This window comes from Lissotriton helveticus, chromosome 9 (genome assembly GCF_964261635.1).
Source record: "Lissotriton helveticus chromosome 9, aLisHel1.1, whole genome shotgun sequence".
Classification (NCBI taxonomy): Eukaryota; Metazoa; Chordata; class Amphibia; order Caudata; family Salamandridae; genus Lissotriton; species Lissotriton helveticus.
The window spans coordinates 1,172,082,835-1,172,099,180 of NC_136070.1; the positions used below are offsets into that span (position 1 = coordinate 1,172,082,835).

The 16,346-nt window shown below is 43.5% G+C and overlaps 1 protein-coding gene across 5 annotated transcripts in view; it reads left to right on the plus strand.

Moving 5' to 3' along the window:
• The window catches only part of LOC144782331 (inter-alpha-trypsin inhibitor heavy chain H4-like), a 473,908-nt gene that overhangs the window by 208,279 nt on the left and 249,283 nt on the right, over nucleotides 1-16,346 (plus strand). For all 5 annotated transcript variants that reach the window (XM_078661646.1, XM_078661649.1, XM_078661648.1 and 2 more), the window contains exons 12-14: nucleotides 3,719-3,858; nucleotides 5,515-5,669; nucleotides 15,170-15,208. In XM_078661646.1, coding sequence (XP_078517772.1) covers nucleotides 3,719-3,858; nucleotides 5,515-5,669; nucleotides 15,170-15,208 — 334 coding nt within the window. The remainder of the gene's footprint in view (nucleotides 1-3,718; nucleotides 3,859-5,514; nucleotides 5,670-15,169; nucleotides 15,209-16,346) is intronic.

Below are 16,346 nucleotides of genomic sequence, written 5' to 3' on the forward strand. Positions count from 1 at the left end.
GTGCAATGAGCTAAAAAACGGTGTTGGATCTAGCCCAGATCTCTTGACTGGGTGAGAGTATTCTGCTTAATTCAGAGACTCTGTCCCTCACCACCCCTTGTTGTAAATATTTTTGTCCACCCTAAGCGTGGAAGGGTATACTCAGACATGAGTCCCTTGCTCATTGCACCATCAGGATTCAAGCAAGCCGGGCCGAAGACGGCTGTAATGCCAGAAACCGGTCCCCGGAAGCTTGTTTCCTTCCCAGTGTAAGAATTGGCTTTTGTAGTCTGGTCTGCCCTGTTCCCATGATGCACTGGGCCAGGGACAGACTAATTTGCATACAGCCAGGTTCTGAAACTGGGATGGTGCAATGAGCTAAAAAACGGTGTTGGATCTAGCCCAGATCTCTTGACTGGGTGAGAGTATTCTGCTTAATTCAGAGACTCTGTCCCTCACCACCCCTTGTTGTAAATATTTTTGCATTGTATCTAAGCATGGTATTTTGGGTACCCTTCCTGTGCAAAACCTATGCTAGACTCACACACGCACCTTAGTGCTGTGGCACTATGGTGTCTTCGTGGTGCACAGCAGCTGTAATCAGCAGCACTGCTAGGGAAAGGTGAGGAGAGAGCCATATCTCAAAAGACCGGGGGCCTCATTTATGAAAAGTGATGCATCGCTGCGTTAAAACAGTGATGCGTCACTTTTCATTGCGCCCTCCTTGCGACACCAATGATGCGTCATATTTACAATGACACATCATTGTGCAAGGAGTTACAGATACGTCAGTATTTCTGACGTATCTGCATGGCGCAAAAGTGACGCATTGCTGGAGTGTGTCACAAAAGTGACGCAACTCCAGCAATGTGACCTGCGTCAGTCTTACACCTGCTGTGAGGCAGGCATAAGAAATTGACACATTTGCATCCTAGAAGTGGTGCAGCGAAATCTTATAGATTTCACTGCATCATTTCTATGACTTTTTCTTGCATCAGAACGCCCCCCTGCATACATTATACCTGGCACAGGTATAATGTAGCCCAGGGGTTTACAAAGTGACGCATCTACCTAGATGCGTCACTTTGTAAATTTGGTGCAACAAGGCACATTTTTTACACTGCTGGTGCGTCACAAAAAGTGACGCACCAGCGGCGTAAAAGTGACGCACGGCCTCATGAATGAGGCCCATGGTGCTCTCCTACTCCCTCACTGTCGCACAATACAGCTCAGCCTCGCATGGGGCTGCGCTGTGTTGCGTGCCATTTTTGTAAATCCCTCCCCAAGTTTTGCTGAGGAGCCTGAGCACCAACACCATCAGAAAGAGTAAGGCTTGACTTGCTTACTCTTTCCAAAGTGCTTGATTCGAGCAGCTTACAAGAAAATGGTGGTGTAAAATACATTATTCATGCTTGTTTTTAAACTTAGTGTTTTGGGTGAAATTCAATTTGAAACCCCCTAAATTAACCTTGTTTTTTTGCTTCCTCTGCTTGCTAGGTTTTATTTGAGGCAAGGTATTCAAACCCCACCACTTTTGTAGGTTATCAGCCATTATAACTGGCATCATTGTATCGCATGATTCAGTGATATACTTCAGCACTGCCAAAAAACGCCCTCATGCTTATTAAAGTTACATTTATGAGATTGAAGCATCAAGCAATGCAATGATTAACTGCCTTGCTATTTTTTTATGCTCTATGGGCCTCCTTTATGAGAAATGACGCATCGCTGCGTGAAAGCAGCGATGCGTCACTTCTCAGTGCTCACTCCTTGTGACATACTTGATGCGTCATATTTACTGTATGACGCATCATGTCGCAAGGAGTTACAGATATGTCAGTATTTCTGACGTATCTGTATGGCGCAAAAGTGACGCATTGCTGGAGTGTGCCACAAAAGTGATGCAACTCCAGCAATGTGTACTTTCACATGGTCAAGTCCCATGTTGTTAGTGCCTGCGTCAGTCTTATGCCTGCCATGAAGCAGGCGTAAGATTTTGACGCATTAGCGGCCAAGAAATGGCGCAGTGAAATCTTATAGATTTCACTGCGTCACTTCCATGACCCTTTCTTGTGTCAAAATGCCCCCTTGCATACATTATACCTGGCGCAGGTATAATGTGGCGCAGGGGTTTACAAAGTGACGCATCTACCTAGATGCGTCACTTTGTGAATATGGTGCAACAAGGCACATTTTATACACCACTGGTGCGTCACAAAAAGTGACGCACCGGCAGCGTAAAAGTGACGCACAGCCTCATAAATGAGGTCCTATGCTTTTTCCCCACAGCAAACTCAACAGAGAACATGCACACATCATTTTTGTCAGTGACACCAATTCACTTTCACCCTGTCAACAAGTATTCCATGGTTCCTACAATTGACTGGTCCAACCTCAACAGTACACATTAGAAACAACCTCAGACGCCATCAGTCACACAGTATTCTCCAAATTATACAGCTGTCTGGGCATTTGCCACTTCAGTTACACATTCGTAACAGCAAAACTCAGGCCGTAAAAATCACCACTACCTGCTTTCCTGAATTAAAATATATTCATAGCATACTTCCTTTTACTGAAACACTTCTTACATCGACCACAGTGTAAACCCATGTTTTTACAAGCTTGCATAACAATGCCATGTATATGAAAAAGTCACTCTGCTTTCCACTCCCCTTTCTGCTGAACACAGCTATATGTGATATATTAGGCTCATCCCTCTACCCACATTGGTCAGATTCTTAGCCCGCACGTTTTAAAAATGAAAATAATAAAATGATCTGTGCATGCGAGGCATTTGCAAAAAAAGGCCTTGCGCGCATTGATCCATTTGATCCTGTGTAAGATCAATGTAGAGTCACTTAGGGGCATATTATCAAGAGCGGCGTTAAAATTATCGCCGGTTTAGCGGCAGAAAACTGCTGCTAAAGCGACGATAAAGGGCTTATAATATGCCCAGGAGAACTCCAATAGAAGCCCATGTTCACACCAGAACATGGACTGCTATTGGAATTCTCAAGGGCAATTATCAAGCCCATTATCGACGTTTAGCGGCAGTTTTCTGCCGCTAAACCGGCGACAATTTTTAACGCCGTTCTTGATAATATGCCCCCTAATTCTATGCCAAAGTAGCCTCATGCAAGGATTGGGGAGAGAAGAGATCAAGTCATTTGTTGCCTACAACATTTTGAAATGCCCTTAAATTTGGGCAGTCAGAAATCCTCTCTTACCCATTCTGATTCTGAAAAGGGTTATATGTCAGAGAATGGGGTTACTCCCTTTACAAGGAGAGAAAGGAAATAAAACACTCCTAAACTTCATAATGGTGGGGGGCAAGGGTTGTCTATACACTGAAAAGGTTTTCCATTGGAGAGAAACAAGTGAAAGAATAACATATACAACTGCACAACGGAATCCTATCTCCCCTCTTCAGAATGGTACTGTTGGTTAAAGCATTGTGCACAAAAAAAGTCGCATGGTGCAGAACACTTTTGGAATTTTTGCGATTTGCCAACAAATGTAAATGTACATGTGTGGACAAAAGTATGTGTAAGGGTGTACTTCTGAAGCTTTTCTCTGTAATCTGGCCGACAGTGTTAAAATGGTAAGGATTAAAGCAATATAATAATCACAGCAGCACCTGCTGGAGGGAGTCCAACAAGATAAGTAGAAGATAGAAATTATACAACCACAAACTTCCTTTGAAGTAACTCCAATTTTCGTGTTTCGGTTTTGACAGCACGCCAGTGACCTGGTTTACAAAGTGGAAGAAAATATTACAGAAAAAGAGGACGTTCTGAAGCAAAACCAATATGTTTTTGGCAACTTCATTGAAAGGCTTTGGGCTTACCTGACCATTCAGCAACTGCTCGAAAAAATGTAAGACTATATTGTGTTTCGGCTATCTTTGTGCATTTACTGAATGTTATGTATCTCTGACAATTGTATGTGTGTGTGCCTAGATTGTGCTATAAATCCTTTATAATATATGAGAAAAGCAATGACATTTTAGGCACCATGAAATACAAAGAGTTGAATGCACTAAAAAACTCTCTGAACTCTTGGCTAGTTTGGCTTCAAAATTCATACCTTGGTGGGAAAAGATAGAAATCATCAAGATGAATATAACCCCTAAAGTCAAGTAACTATTACACATAATACCGTTGTCACTTTCCAATTACTTTTTATCCAACCGAGACATAACCAGAAACACATTTCTTTGGTGAAAACATGCCCAAGGATAGCTTTTAAAATATTAATACTTCCTACATTTCTCGTTTAAAAAACTAGGACTTCCTAAATGTCTGGGAGGAATTGAATTACCAAACCTTAGGAACTCAACATCATTTGTATTCAACCAAGGAGGCAGATAGTTTGCAGAAGACAAAACTCACTGCCCTATTCGGATGTCAATAGGGTTTGCCTTATTGAAGAACTTCAACCCAATATCATATTTATCCATGAACAAAATTACTCCAGGGCACTTAAAATGTATCTTAAACACTAAAAAAGCTATCCTCACAATATACTCACTACTTGAAATTAGGTTACACAATTCAAATATGAAATCTCTCTGGCATAATGTTAAAAATATTAATTAAAGGATACACTCTGACTAGTTAGGTTATGCTTCAGAGAGGATCCTCTTCTATTAACATCTTGGCACTGGCAAATACCTGCAATCATTTGCCAATCTACAAGAGTTGTATCACCTACAAAATATGGATTTTTACAAATTCATAGTGTGGGCTTTGGATACCGGGCAACATGGTCCACCAAGCTCAAGATGAAGCAGTTGCCTAAGGCTGTCTTAAAGTTAATGCCCACCCATTCAAAGGATGTGCCCATGACAGTGAGCAAATTCAGCCTGGCAGGTAGGACAGAACCTACAAAATGTATCTAACGTCACTCTCAAGCATTTTGTTGTGGTGATGTGTTGTATTTTTGTTTTGCATAATTGCGTTTTTATTGTTGAATTGTATTGTTGTTGTTATGTGGTATACTATTTTACTTGTTTAATTGTTTACTACTATGTTTTCGCTGTGTTGATATTTCGCTCTTGGTTACGGTATTGTTTTGTGATCTGTTTGTGTTCTATTAATTACTTTAGAGCTGGTCGCAAATGCTGTTGAACTTCCAGCTATAACAATCTAGTCTTGTGAAGTTTCAGTAATGACCAATTACCACTATCCAAGGTGATACAATACTGCTGGTAAAGCTGTTCATTTAATTAGGATTTAAATACTGGAGCGTTCTAAGCTTTTCGCTACAAAGTCAAATGATAGTATTTAAAACTGTGTAGCAACGAATTTGAAGATTATTGTCATTTGAACAGCTTTAGTTATGTTCATTAATGAACATTAAAAATATGCTTATTGCTACATTTGTAAATAAGGATGACTCAACTTTAATTCGCTTTGACAGATAAGACATAAGGAATGACACAGGTATTTGAACTTATTTTTTTAGATTTGCCCTTATGTTCGCTGTCTGTTTGCTCATTGAGCAACATTTTAAGAATTGTTTATACTCTAGAATTTTAGCACGAGGAGATGTCAAGAAGAATGTGGAAGAGGAAGCCTTGCAACTTTCACTGAAATACAGCTTTGTCACATCCCTTACGTCAATGGTGGTCACCAAACCTGAAGATCAGGAAAAAGCTATGGTGGCAAACAAGCCTACAGAAGACAGTATGTATTCCTATTTACCTAAGGCAATGTGCATTATCAGAAGAAGTAGATATCAAGCACCAGTAAACAACACCTATATAACACTGTACAGAAGCGTTGTGCTTGAAGTATGATTTGCTGCTCATAGAATGCACCTTTACAGAAGAACATTTAAATGGCGGTTCAGGGTTATTATTTTGAAATACAGCAAATTCTGCAAGTAGATTAAATAAAAGTGCAAAACTTTCTAGCTCGGAGTATTTCTTTTGTAGGTTTAGGGTCTTAACCTCCCAGTGGAATTTATGTTTTGCTTCCACAAACTTTACATGATGTGCTTAAGTTGGATATATTTATAAAAGGAATTTACATACTTCATCTTTGGTGAAATGTGCAAATTGTACAAGCACATTACTGTCTAAAGAGGGGCGTGAGAGTGGCCTCCTTTTCAAAAAGTGGTCGCTGCTCACGTCACTCAGTGCAATTTGGCCTGTTGGCCCACACTCCCATATTATGCTTAACCCAATACAAAAGCAATCTTTGGGTCTGGAGGAAAATAACAATAAAACATGACATTGATCACCCATAACTTCGGTTAATTACAATCCACAATCCTTGCCTGGGCAAATGGATCCAGGTTTTTCATGCTGGAATGAAGCACACCCATTATGACTGGGATATTTTATGAAGAAGGCACGCATGTGGACAGAGATATGTGTATCGACCAGTTACACCTCCTACCACTTGATGAATATAGACTAACCCAATTGCTCCATTGGATAGGGGACAGCAGAGTACAATTAAAAGCCAATAGACAAGACTCTGATTGAAACCTTATTTCATAATAAAATTTAAGAAAGGATTTGCTTACACTACATGACAATACACCAATGACACACAGAACAACCCCTGTCCTCTATGACAGCCTGCAGCAGGGACGTGGCTCAAGAGATACCAGATGGCACTTGAGTAACAGTGTGGACTAGGGTGGCAGATATTTCTATATAAGTGCAACACAGAGAAACGCATATAAACTCTTTTCTAGGTGATATCTCAACGCTGCTCATATGAGAGTGATAAGTTGGAGACTCTGACCTCTGATGGAGAGATTGTGGGGAGAGAGCTGATATGGTACACATGGTTGACCTGTTCAAAGGTTTGCATCTACTGGCAAGAGTTGATTCAGATAATGTTAGCGATGACGGGAGTGAACCTCCATGCAGATTCCCTTATCCTCGTGTTGGGTACCCCAGATGAGAACTTCATATATTCACTTACAACCCTAAACAGCAAACTCATAACTTACCTGTTGATAGCTGGTTGACTAATGATGGTGCTGTTCTTGAATCAGGCCTTTCACCCCCAACTCAAGTTTGGTGGGCGAAAGTGTGGTCAATCTATACATATGAGAAACTGTCAGCACTATTACATTACACAACATATACGTTTGAAAAAATGTGGTCTTCATTTCAACCTTCATGAAAATGGGTACAAAAGGGACTTATTGGGCAGGCCACCTATACTCAAACACTCTAGGATGAATGGAATGTCCTAAATGTCTGACCCTGCCCTACTAAACATTGGTGCCCAAACTACTTCCTGAGCCAGAACCAGGACAGTACATAAAGTTATAAAATAATGACTCCATGCAAATTCAGCTCAATATTTTTTGGGTGTTTCTCCTCCCGATGTACCGTGCTGTAGTAATAGGGCCTTATTATGAGTTTTGCGGTGCGGGAGCGGGACCGCCCCGCTCCCGCACTGCAAAACAGATGCACAAACCAAGCACCAGATCAGGAGCATGAAAAAGGCACTGAATTGGGAACGTCAAAGGCAGTACCTTTTCACTATTGCTGGGCCTACCTCACCCATAGGATAACTTTGAAGTTACCTTATTAAATTTATTAAGCTGTAACTTCCAAATGGAGACAGGAAAGCAGTTCATGTTTCTTGTCTTTGGAATTGTAATAGAAAATCCTCTTTTATGGTGAAGTCAGATTTTAAATTACAATCTAATAAATGTCACTTTTAGAAAGTTTAACAAAGAAAGAAGGGGTTGAGCCTGTATTGGGCAGCAAGGCTAGGCCCTACACTTGTGTACAAGAAAAGTGCCAGTGCTGACGGTTAACCCTTGTAGGAAGCTGGCTCTGTATATACTACTAGCAGCCCGTCCCGACGTTGTCCGGGTATGAAATAGAATGTATGTAATGTGTGTATTTGGCAAGGGCAATTTATTTTAAAATCTCGCGGTAGACAAAATGTTTTGTTTCATTAGAATAGGGACGGAGAAGGCCCAGCTGCAGCCCTGGTTGATGTTAGCAGGCGTGTGTAATTGGTGTAGTGATCCGCCGCCTGAGCCCGGCTACAGCCCTGGTTGATGTTAGCAGGCGCGTGTAATGTCGTTGAATGAGAGAGTTATCAGCCGCGTTTAAATCCCTTTAATGAGAGAGTTGAGTGACAGCGAGTAGGAGAGGCTGCAGTAATTGTCCCCGCAGACACGCTCATTTGCGTGTTCCCCCACTTGAGGCCCAGATGCAGGCCTGTTTGATGTTAGCAGGCGCGTGTTCCCCCGCTTGAGGCCCAGCGGCAGCCCTGGTTGATGTTATCAGGTGGTGTAATTAGTGTACTGATCCGCCGCCTGAGCCCGGCTAGAGCCCTGGTTGATAGTAGCAGGCGCGTGTAATTTCGTTGAATGAGAGAGTTCAGTAACAGCGCGCAGGAGAGGCTGCAGTAACGTTACTTACCAGGCCTCCAGGTGAACGCGTTTGTCACGCCCCCCGCAAACGGCCACAGCAGACGATCTTCTGATTAATGTACGACCCACATGGCATGAAGGGCGGAACGTAGCACACGCCCCCAGCGTTTCTCACGCCCCCAGTGTGCCCCTTGATGCGGCGCAATTGCGTGCACATGGCATGAAGGCCGAACACACGCCCCCAGCGTGCCCCTTGCTGCTGCGCAGAAACGTAATTGGCGCTTGTATGTACGACTCACATGGCATGAAGGGCGGACACACGCCCCCAGCATTTGTCACGCCCCCAGCACACGCCCACAGCCCGCGATGTGATGGCCGTACCACACACCCCCAGCGTTAGTGACGCCCCCAGCCCACGCCCACAGCACAACGCAGACACGCCCACAAGGGACTACTTTGCTGGCACGATTCTTTTACCTTTTAAATGTATAGAGGAGTTGGCCTAACGGCTAAGGCGCTTGACCTCGGACCTGGGGATCTGGGTTTGAGTCTTGGTAACGACGCCAAACATCCTGTGATTCTGGACAAATCACTTAATCTCCCCGTGCCTAACAAAAATGAATGTGTGTCCTCATGTAACATAACTGGTGCTATGTAAAGCGCTCTGATACCTGATTCAGTTCGGGTCAAGTTCGCGCTATATAAAACTCTGCATGGTGGCTATCTGCATAACCTATGTCATTCTGCTGCAACTGCCCTTTCCAACACTGTATTGGGTGTTGTGATTGGTGCTGTGGTTACTCAGATTACCCGCCTCAAAGGTTTGGGCTCTCTCTTTATAATATTAGTATGGATATGGATATGGATACCAAAGTGAGTTATAGTGTGCACAGAGTCTAGTGGAACCCAAAAGGTAGGCAGAGATAAAGTTAGATAGCACCTCACTCTCTATTTGTGGTAGTGTGGTCGAGTAGTACAGCAGTATCAGAGGACAGTGTTAAGCATTTGTTGTGGACACTCAGTCAGCAAATGAATTCACACACTCAAAGACTGAACCTCAGACCAATTGTTGTTATATAAAAATATTCTTTTAGTTATGTTATTTCCTAGAACGAGGCAAGCCTGGCACACGTAAGTTTTAAGTATTTTGTAGTAAATATACAGTTGAAATACAGTATGTATTGTAATGGTATATGCACTTTGCTTTGGCTTACGGTATTGGTGCAGAGAAATGCAATGCTTTGGAAAGACAGTACATAGACTTGAATGGGCTTTTCAGTGAAATACCAGGTAAGTTACTTTTTAGATTACTTTTCTTACTCAGTGTAGTATACCTGGATACTACACTGGGATATTTCCTGTGAACAGGTAAGTAAAATAAATTTTTTTAAATAGTACAATTTTAAAGAATTTATTTAGGTTTTCAAACTCCACACATGGAAACTTTTCCAAGAAAAAACGTTATTGTTATCCTATGGAGGAAAATAGTGTTATCGGTTTTAAGGTAAGTATTCAGTAGTGGGAGTTGAGGGTCTGGTGGTAGACTCAGGGGTCCTCCAGGGTCAGGGATGCACTCTCGTTACTCTCTCAGCGGTACTAGGGCGGCAGGGTGCAGAGTGCTGACGACCAATGTTTTCCAACGGGGGATAGGAGGCCTCCGGTTTGTGGCTGCTGATGAGCAGACCACATGGTTGTGAGAGCAAATCTCCTGAACTTTAGCTCAGGGCAAATGGGGAAACAAAGTAGCAGCACCAGGGCGGCCGGGCGGAGGGTGCTGTTTCGACGCCTGGCACTGCAAGCTTGGGGACGAAGGTCTTCTGGGTGCAACCACTACTTCGAGAGATAAGTTAGAAAGTTGAGGGTTGGTTAGGCACCATTGGTTTGGCCACCCAAGGATGTGGGGCATCGAGTGAAGGGGTGTCTTTTGGTGTCAGCTCTTCTTACCAGCTCCTGGTCACAGTTGGGGGGACCATCCGGATTTAGGTTGCAGGCATCAGCTTGAGTATTGAGGCAGGTCAGGGGTTATGGGATCTCGAGTTAGGATCAACGGGGAGACCTCCTTGTGCTGTTTGACCACTCGAGCTCGGGCCGTGGATGGCGGGTGCAGAGTGGTGTGGATTCGCATTGTCCGGCCGGAGCCAGAGGTTGCAGATGAACAAATCCGGTGTTCACGGGAGACACAGTCTTTTTGGTTAAAGGCAGGCAGGTCCTCCAGGGTTTTTGAGGTTGTTGGCTGCAGGACACACCGGGATTTTGCAGGAGCAGGTTTGAGGTGGAGACAGGCCAGTAGGGCTGGAGCCAAGTCAGCTTGCGTATTCCTCTTGTTAGCTTCGGCACGGCTGTTCGTTCCTACTTCTTCTTTTCTTGTAGTTTCTTCTGATCTGAGGAACCAAAGTTCAGGGGTGCCCCTAAATACAAGATTTAGGGGTGTTACAGGTAGGTAAAAGGTTGGGACAAATAGGTCCCTTCCCTGGGGTGGGTACACCCCCTATTATGGCTCCCTCCAGTGGGAGGGGGCATAAGCCTTCCCCTGGTTAGCTGGCGTTCCCCATCAGGAGGATGGTGGGTACTGAGAGTTTTGCTTCACCTGGCCTCCCCCTCCTGATGGGTGGAGTTGGCAGAGGTGTGCACACCTCTTTTCCTCACTTGTTTTTCCTGCCGGTTCTCTCACCCAAAGTGGGGGTCAGAACCAGTGGGGACCAGTTACTGAAAACAGGAAGTGTTATTGTAAAGCTCACAAAGGTGGAAAGACTTTAAAGCTTCCCATTTGTGGACCCTACCCATCCTGGGGGAGAAGGCTTGGCACCTCGTCTCAGGATGTGCATTGCTTCAGGACCCCGAGAGCAGCAGGTTCTCAACTCAGGGGTCCAGAAACATGTCTGGTGGTGGCAGATGAAAACAGCCACTATGCCTGAACACTAGGGTAGGTCGTTTTGCAGGGGGCATCTCTAAGATGCCCTCTGTGTGCATTTTTCATTAAATTCCGCACTGGCATCAGTGTGGGTTTAATGTGCTGAGAAGTTTGATACCAAACTTCTCAGTTTTCAGTGTAGCCATTATGATGCTGCGGAGTTCGTAATGCCAAGCTCCCAGCACCCTCTACCCTTAATGGCAGCACTGCACTGCCAAACTCTCAATGAGACCCTACGACAGTTCTCCCCCTATGTGTACAATGAAGTGTCACTACAGACAAAACAGTTAACTGACACTGACTTTCCCTATTAGTGTACACTAACATTATATGGCCTATCTCAGGCCAATAACTAATCATGCAGAGCTCCCATTGAGCCAGACTACCTGTCCCCATTGAACAGGCTGCACACAACAGTAGTGTTCCACACACAGCCCTCACACCTGTGTACATGCATGCACCCACATTTTCATGTTTAAACAGCCACATGCCCCTTATCCTTGCTGCGTCGCAGAGACCTTATCATAAAAGGCGGACACTGGCGGTAAACACTTGCAGTCCACTAGCCATGTGACTATCATGGGCGAGACAACTGTAGTGAGGCTCACCTACAGCAAAAAGTCCAAAACTGGGTGATCAAGAAAAGCTGGGAGTACTGAATGGGTGGAACCCAATTGCAACAGGGCTGCATACCCCCTGTAGTTAGGTTAGAACCATGGCCAGGAAGGCATGGCACCTCTGCACTTCAAAAACAAGCCTCTAGAAGCTTCTCCCCATTTCAAAGGCACTACTGTGTGTATATACTGGACCTCCCACACTAACTCTTCAGTACGCTTCTGGACCCGTGGATACACTGCTGGGAAGGAAGGACTGCTGTGTTGCAGAAAGCACAGCCACTCTGCTCTACTTCTGCTCTGAAGGACTGCTGCCCTGCTGCCAGTTGTACTCTTGCCTGGGTGAGATGGACTGGACCTTCAACTCTGAGGGCAGAATCAAAGAGTGACCTCAAGGACTAGTTGGCTAACTTCCGGATTAGAAGCCTCAGGGACACAGCAGCATTCCACCAACCGTTAACCCAGCAACCCAGCACTTCAGTACACTTCTGGACCTCTGGATACCCTGCCAGGAAGCAGGACGGCTGTGCTGCTGAAGGACTGACACTCTGCTGCACTGTTGCTTTGTTGTACTCCTACTTTGCTGAGCTGGCCTGCTGCTCTCCTGCCTGGGTAAGAAGGACTGGACCTGCCTCACATGTTCCCAGAACCCAGAGAGACTCCAACAACGAGCTAGCTGGTCTCCTGATCTGAAGTCAAAGAGACATAAAATACTTCCAACCCACCTGCTTTTGCATCTGTACTCTGCCATCTGTGAGTTCGGCCCTCCCACTTTGTGTCACCCCTGTACCCTTGGAAGTAGGCCTGAAGTTGTTTTATGTAATGAAAATAAAGAATGGCTTTTCAGCAGTGGTGGCTGCTTCTTAATGAGGGTGGAAGGGGGGAATGAAAAATACATTTTAAAGATCACTTATCGCCTCTCGGTCTTCTTCAGTCTGCTCCAGAAGCAAGTAGCACACAGGCTCCCAGAATCCCCTAGCCAATATCGATGCTGCTGTCACCGGCAGGACAGCAGCATCATGATTGGTCTGACCTCTGTGGTTCAGCGCTCAGACAGGGACTGGGAGCCTGTGCATGTACATCACCCAGGCTGCGCAATGCTGCCAGGTGGTGTTATATTCCATATAGGTACGCCAATAAAGGCTCAGGTAACGTAGTAACCTTCCACCTATACTCTCCCCTATATTACCCACATAACGGTTCTTGAGGACTGACCTTTTATTTAGATACTACAAAGGCACACAGAATGTGGGATTTTCCCTGGTAAAAGCCTCACTCATAATGCATGAGGATTCTTGGAAACTCAGCAGGACTACCATCTCCTGTATAATAACTATGTATAAAGTTCAGTCCCAACATCATCCTAAGTCTGACAAGTGGCACAGCAAGGTAGAACCCCTGGGAAGACCTTTGGATATATAAACATCACATCTTTCTGAGACAACCAGAGATCAGGACTTCCCTGCCGACACATTGACGCGAGATGCTGAGGCTCCTGCATACAGATACTCCAGCTCGCAGTGGTCTAACATCCCTTGTAGGGTGTCCATTTCCAGACCAAGACGGGGTCCCACAGTCTCTCACTTCAGGTAATGGGGTTGACCTTATCCAAGAGGGATTCATACATGCTAGGTACACTTAGGTACATCTAGTTAGGGTAACATCGAAAGAGTACGCATTTTATTGTCATGTATTTTATATACTTGCCTGTATTCAAGGTTATAGCAAAATGAAAGAAATCTACCATCCTTTTACTTTCCTAGTGCTTCTAATCATTTGTATCTGTTACTGTCTAATGGTTGCTTCAGGACGCCTATTTTACACTAGGATAACAACTGTTTAGTAAATGCCTATTGAAAAACGTTCCTACCGTTTATTCTGCGTATCTCTCTGAGACAAACTGAGCACAAGGGACTGAGCGAAAAGTAGTATATTGTTTCCTTGGTCCTGCGGGATCAGAGTTGTCATGTTCGATAGTTGGCAAGAACTATTCACTCCTTGGTAAGAGGAATTTCTAGTGGCATTGTGAGCTAGCTGTTACACAGGCCAACCACCCGGTGGGGCGTCTAGAATCAGTCTAAAACCAATCCTACAGTGCATGTCGTCTAAACGCGCGGATCCGATATAGGTTTTATAGGAACTACACAATAGTGGAGAACATGCTAAATGTGCATGACTGTTTAACTGGCCTAAGACAGACGGCCATACCATCATGCGCACTTAAGAGAGTGCCTACCACTCCTCCCCCTGCTCTTGTGACAGCTTAGCTCTGCCCGCACCTAAAATGAAAACCAGCTGAGCCAGGACAGAAAAATAAAATGTTAATAGCATTGCATTATTAGCATTTTATTTTTCCTTTTTGAACTGTTCCCTGAGCAGTGGGGCGACTCTCCTCCTCCTTAGCGAAGGAGCCGCCACTGCTTTTCAGGCTGATGATCTGTTTTTTTTAAAAGAAACAACAGTGATTAGTAGAAAAAAGAAATTTAAGGCAATATGGTTATTTTTTCTGCAATAAAGATCATAACCGAAAAAATAAGATCTTCATGTTCTTTTTTCTACTACAGTCTGAGCCTGAATGCTTTTCTACTCTGCCTTATATTAAACTGATTCTAATATATTTTTCCAACAAACTTCTCACTCTGATTATTCATGCCTGCAACATACTACCTCTTTCATATGAAAGAGCAGGACCCCAGGGATTTTAAGCGGTGTGCAGGAAACACGATGTATTTTAAGTAATAAAATACCCCTTACCATTTGTTAAATGGATATTGCATGTCACCTTGGATTTCCATGACCTTATAAAGGAACTTGCAATATTATTTTAATGTAAAGCAAGGGGTACATAATCCCATATAGTACTGGATACTTCTCCCAAAGGTTCTGGCCCAGGTTTACAAACGTTTGGCACAACGCAGCACAGCAACAGAACTTGCTGTGGTGTGTCAAATAGAGAGAGCATGAGTGCACCGTATTTACTAAGATATGGTGCATTCCTGCTCTCTCTCTCACTCCCCCCATTGATACGCCTTCCCAATGCTGAGTAACAACTTGTACTGCCTTGCATTACTCTAGATTTACTAAGCCACGCAGTCCACACAAGGTGGCTTATGAGATAAGGTCCTTTGTGATGATAACTGAAACACTGTTAAAAGTACATGGAAGATTGAACTGTAATTGTTTGATGTATAAGTGCAACCTCAATGTAACTGGATATATAGCAATACAATAAAGGTTCGAACTAGGTAAGGACTTTATATTTTTAAGGCATGCTGTAATGATTTATTCTTCTTTCTTTTTCAAGGTATCGACCCAATCTATCCGGATAGGATCATGCATGCAAGTAAGTTGCCTATAAGATTTGCTTTGACCTGACTCCTAAAAAGCTGCCGAATTTCAGAAATGCATCCATACGATGTTCATTAATGTCTTCTACTATGAGCAGAGTTGCTGATAGCATACCCCAACCCAAGTGAGCATACCTTGATTATTGCATATGAATGTGCCATTTACAAAAGGGTGCTTTCGTTGCCTATTGTGGGAGACCTCTACCACTTTAGTAAAATTACTGGAAAGCAGCAAAATAAAAATAAATAACATGAATAAAGTGGAAAGATATAAAAAAAAAGTTTAAATGGGTCTAAATAATGAAAACATAATGGAATTCAAGAAGACTACTGAAATCAGGTGCCGCCTACGGTTTGCAAGGTGCAATCCTCGAAGCCGGAACCAGCCTTTCATATTTCAGAGGTCTATGAGTTATATAACATGACACTGGGAAATAGTACCACCTATTAAATGATACCTAGAAAACTTGATAGCATCATTTTCAATCGTTCGTGACTGAGGAAGGTATGTTCATTTTTTTTTGAGGATTTCATTGAATCATTTGCCTGCTCTAGAATGGATTATCTTAATGGAGATTATCTGTCAAATGCTGGTTTTGAATATGCCTCCAGTGTACAAAAATATGATCCTATTTTCTTAGCCAGAACAGCCTTTATTATTTACATGTAACAATAGACATTGAATTCAAATGTCTGTGAATAGCACACAAAAATATGCACATGGTAAAAAACAAATACACCTAAAAAGAGGATCAAAATCCTTAAAGTAAAAGTAATTTTATATCCTATATCAAAGTATGGAATAGTTAAACTCCTTTTAAGTCTGTCAGAGGCAGCTTTACCTGTTTTGCAAGAGCTAACCATTTTAACAACCAATGGCTGCAGTTCAGTTCCTCTCTGTCATAAGTTGGTGTGATGGAGACTCACTTGCTAGTCAACCAAAATCCATCATGTATTCAGCTATTGGCTAATTGTAAATGTCAATGCTGGTGTGTGGAGCTTTTCCTCTTTTATGTGACCATTCCATTTTAGTTGTATGAGCCTGAGTAGAACAAGAGTGTCTCCAGGCAGATCCACATCTCCTTTGCCACATGAAAACAGGCATTTCATGTAGCTGCTGTTGGAGTTTAGGAG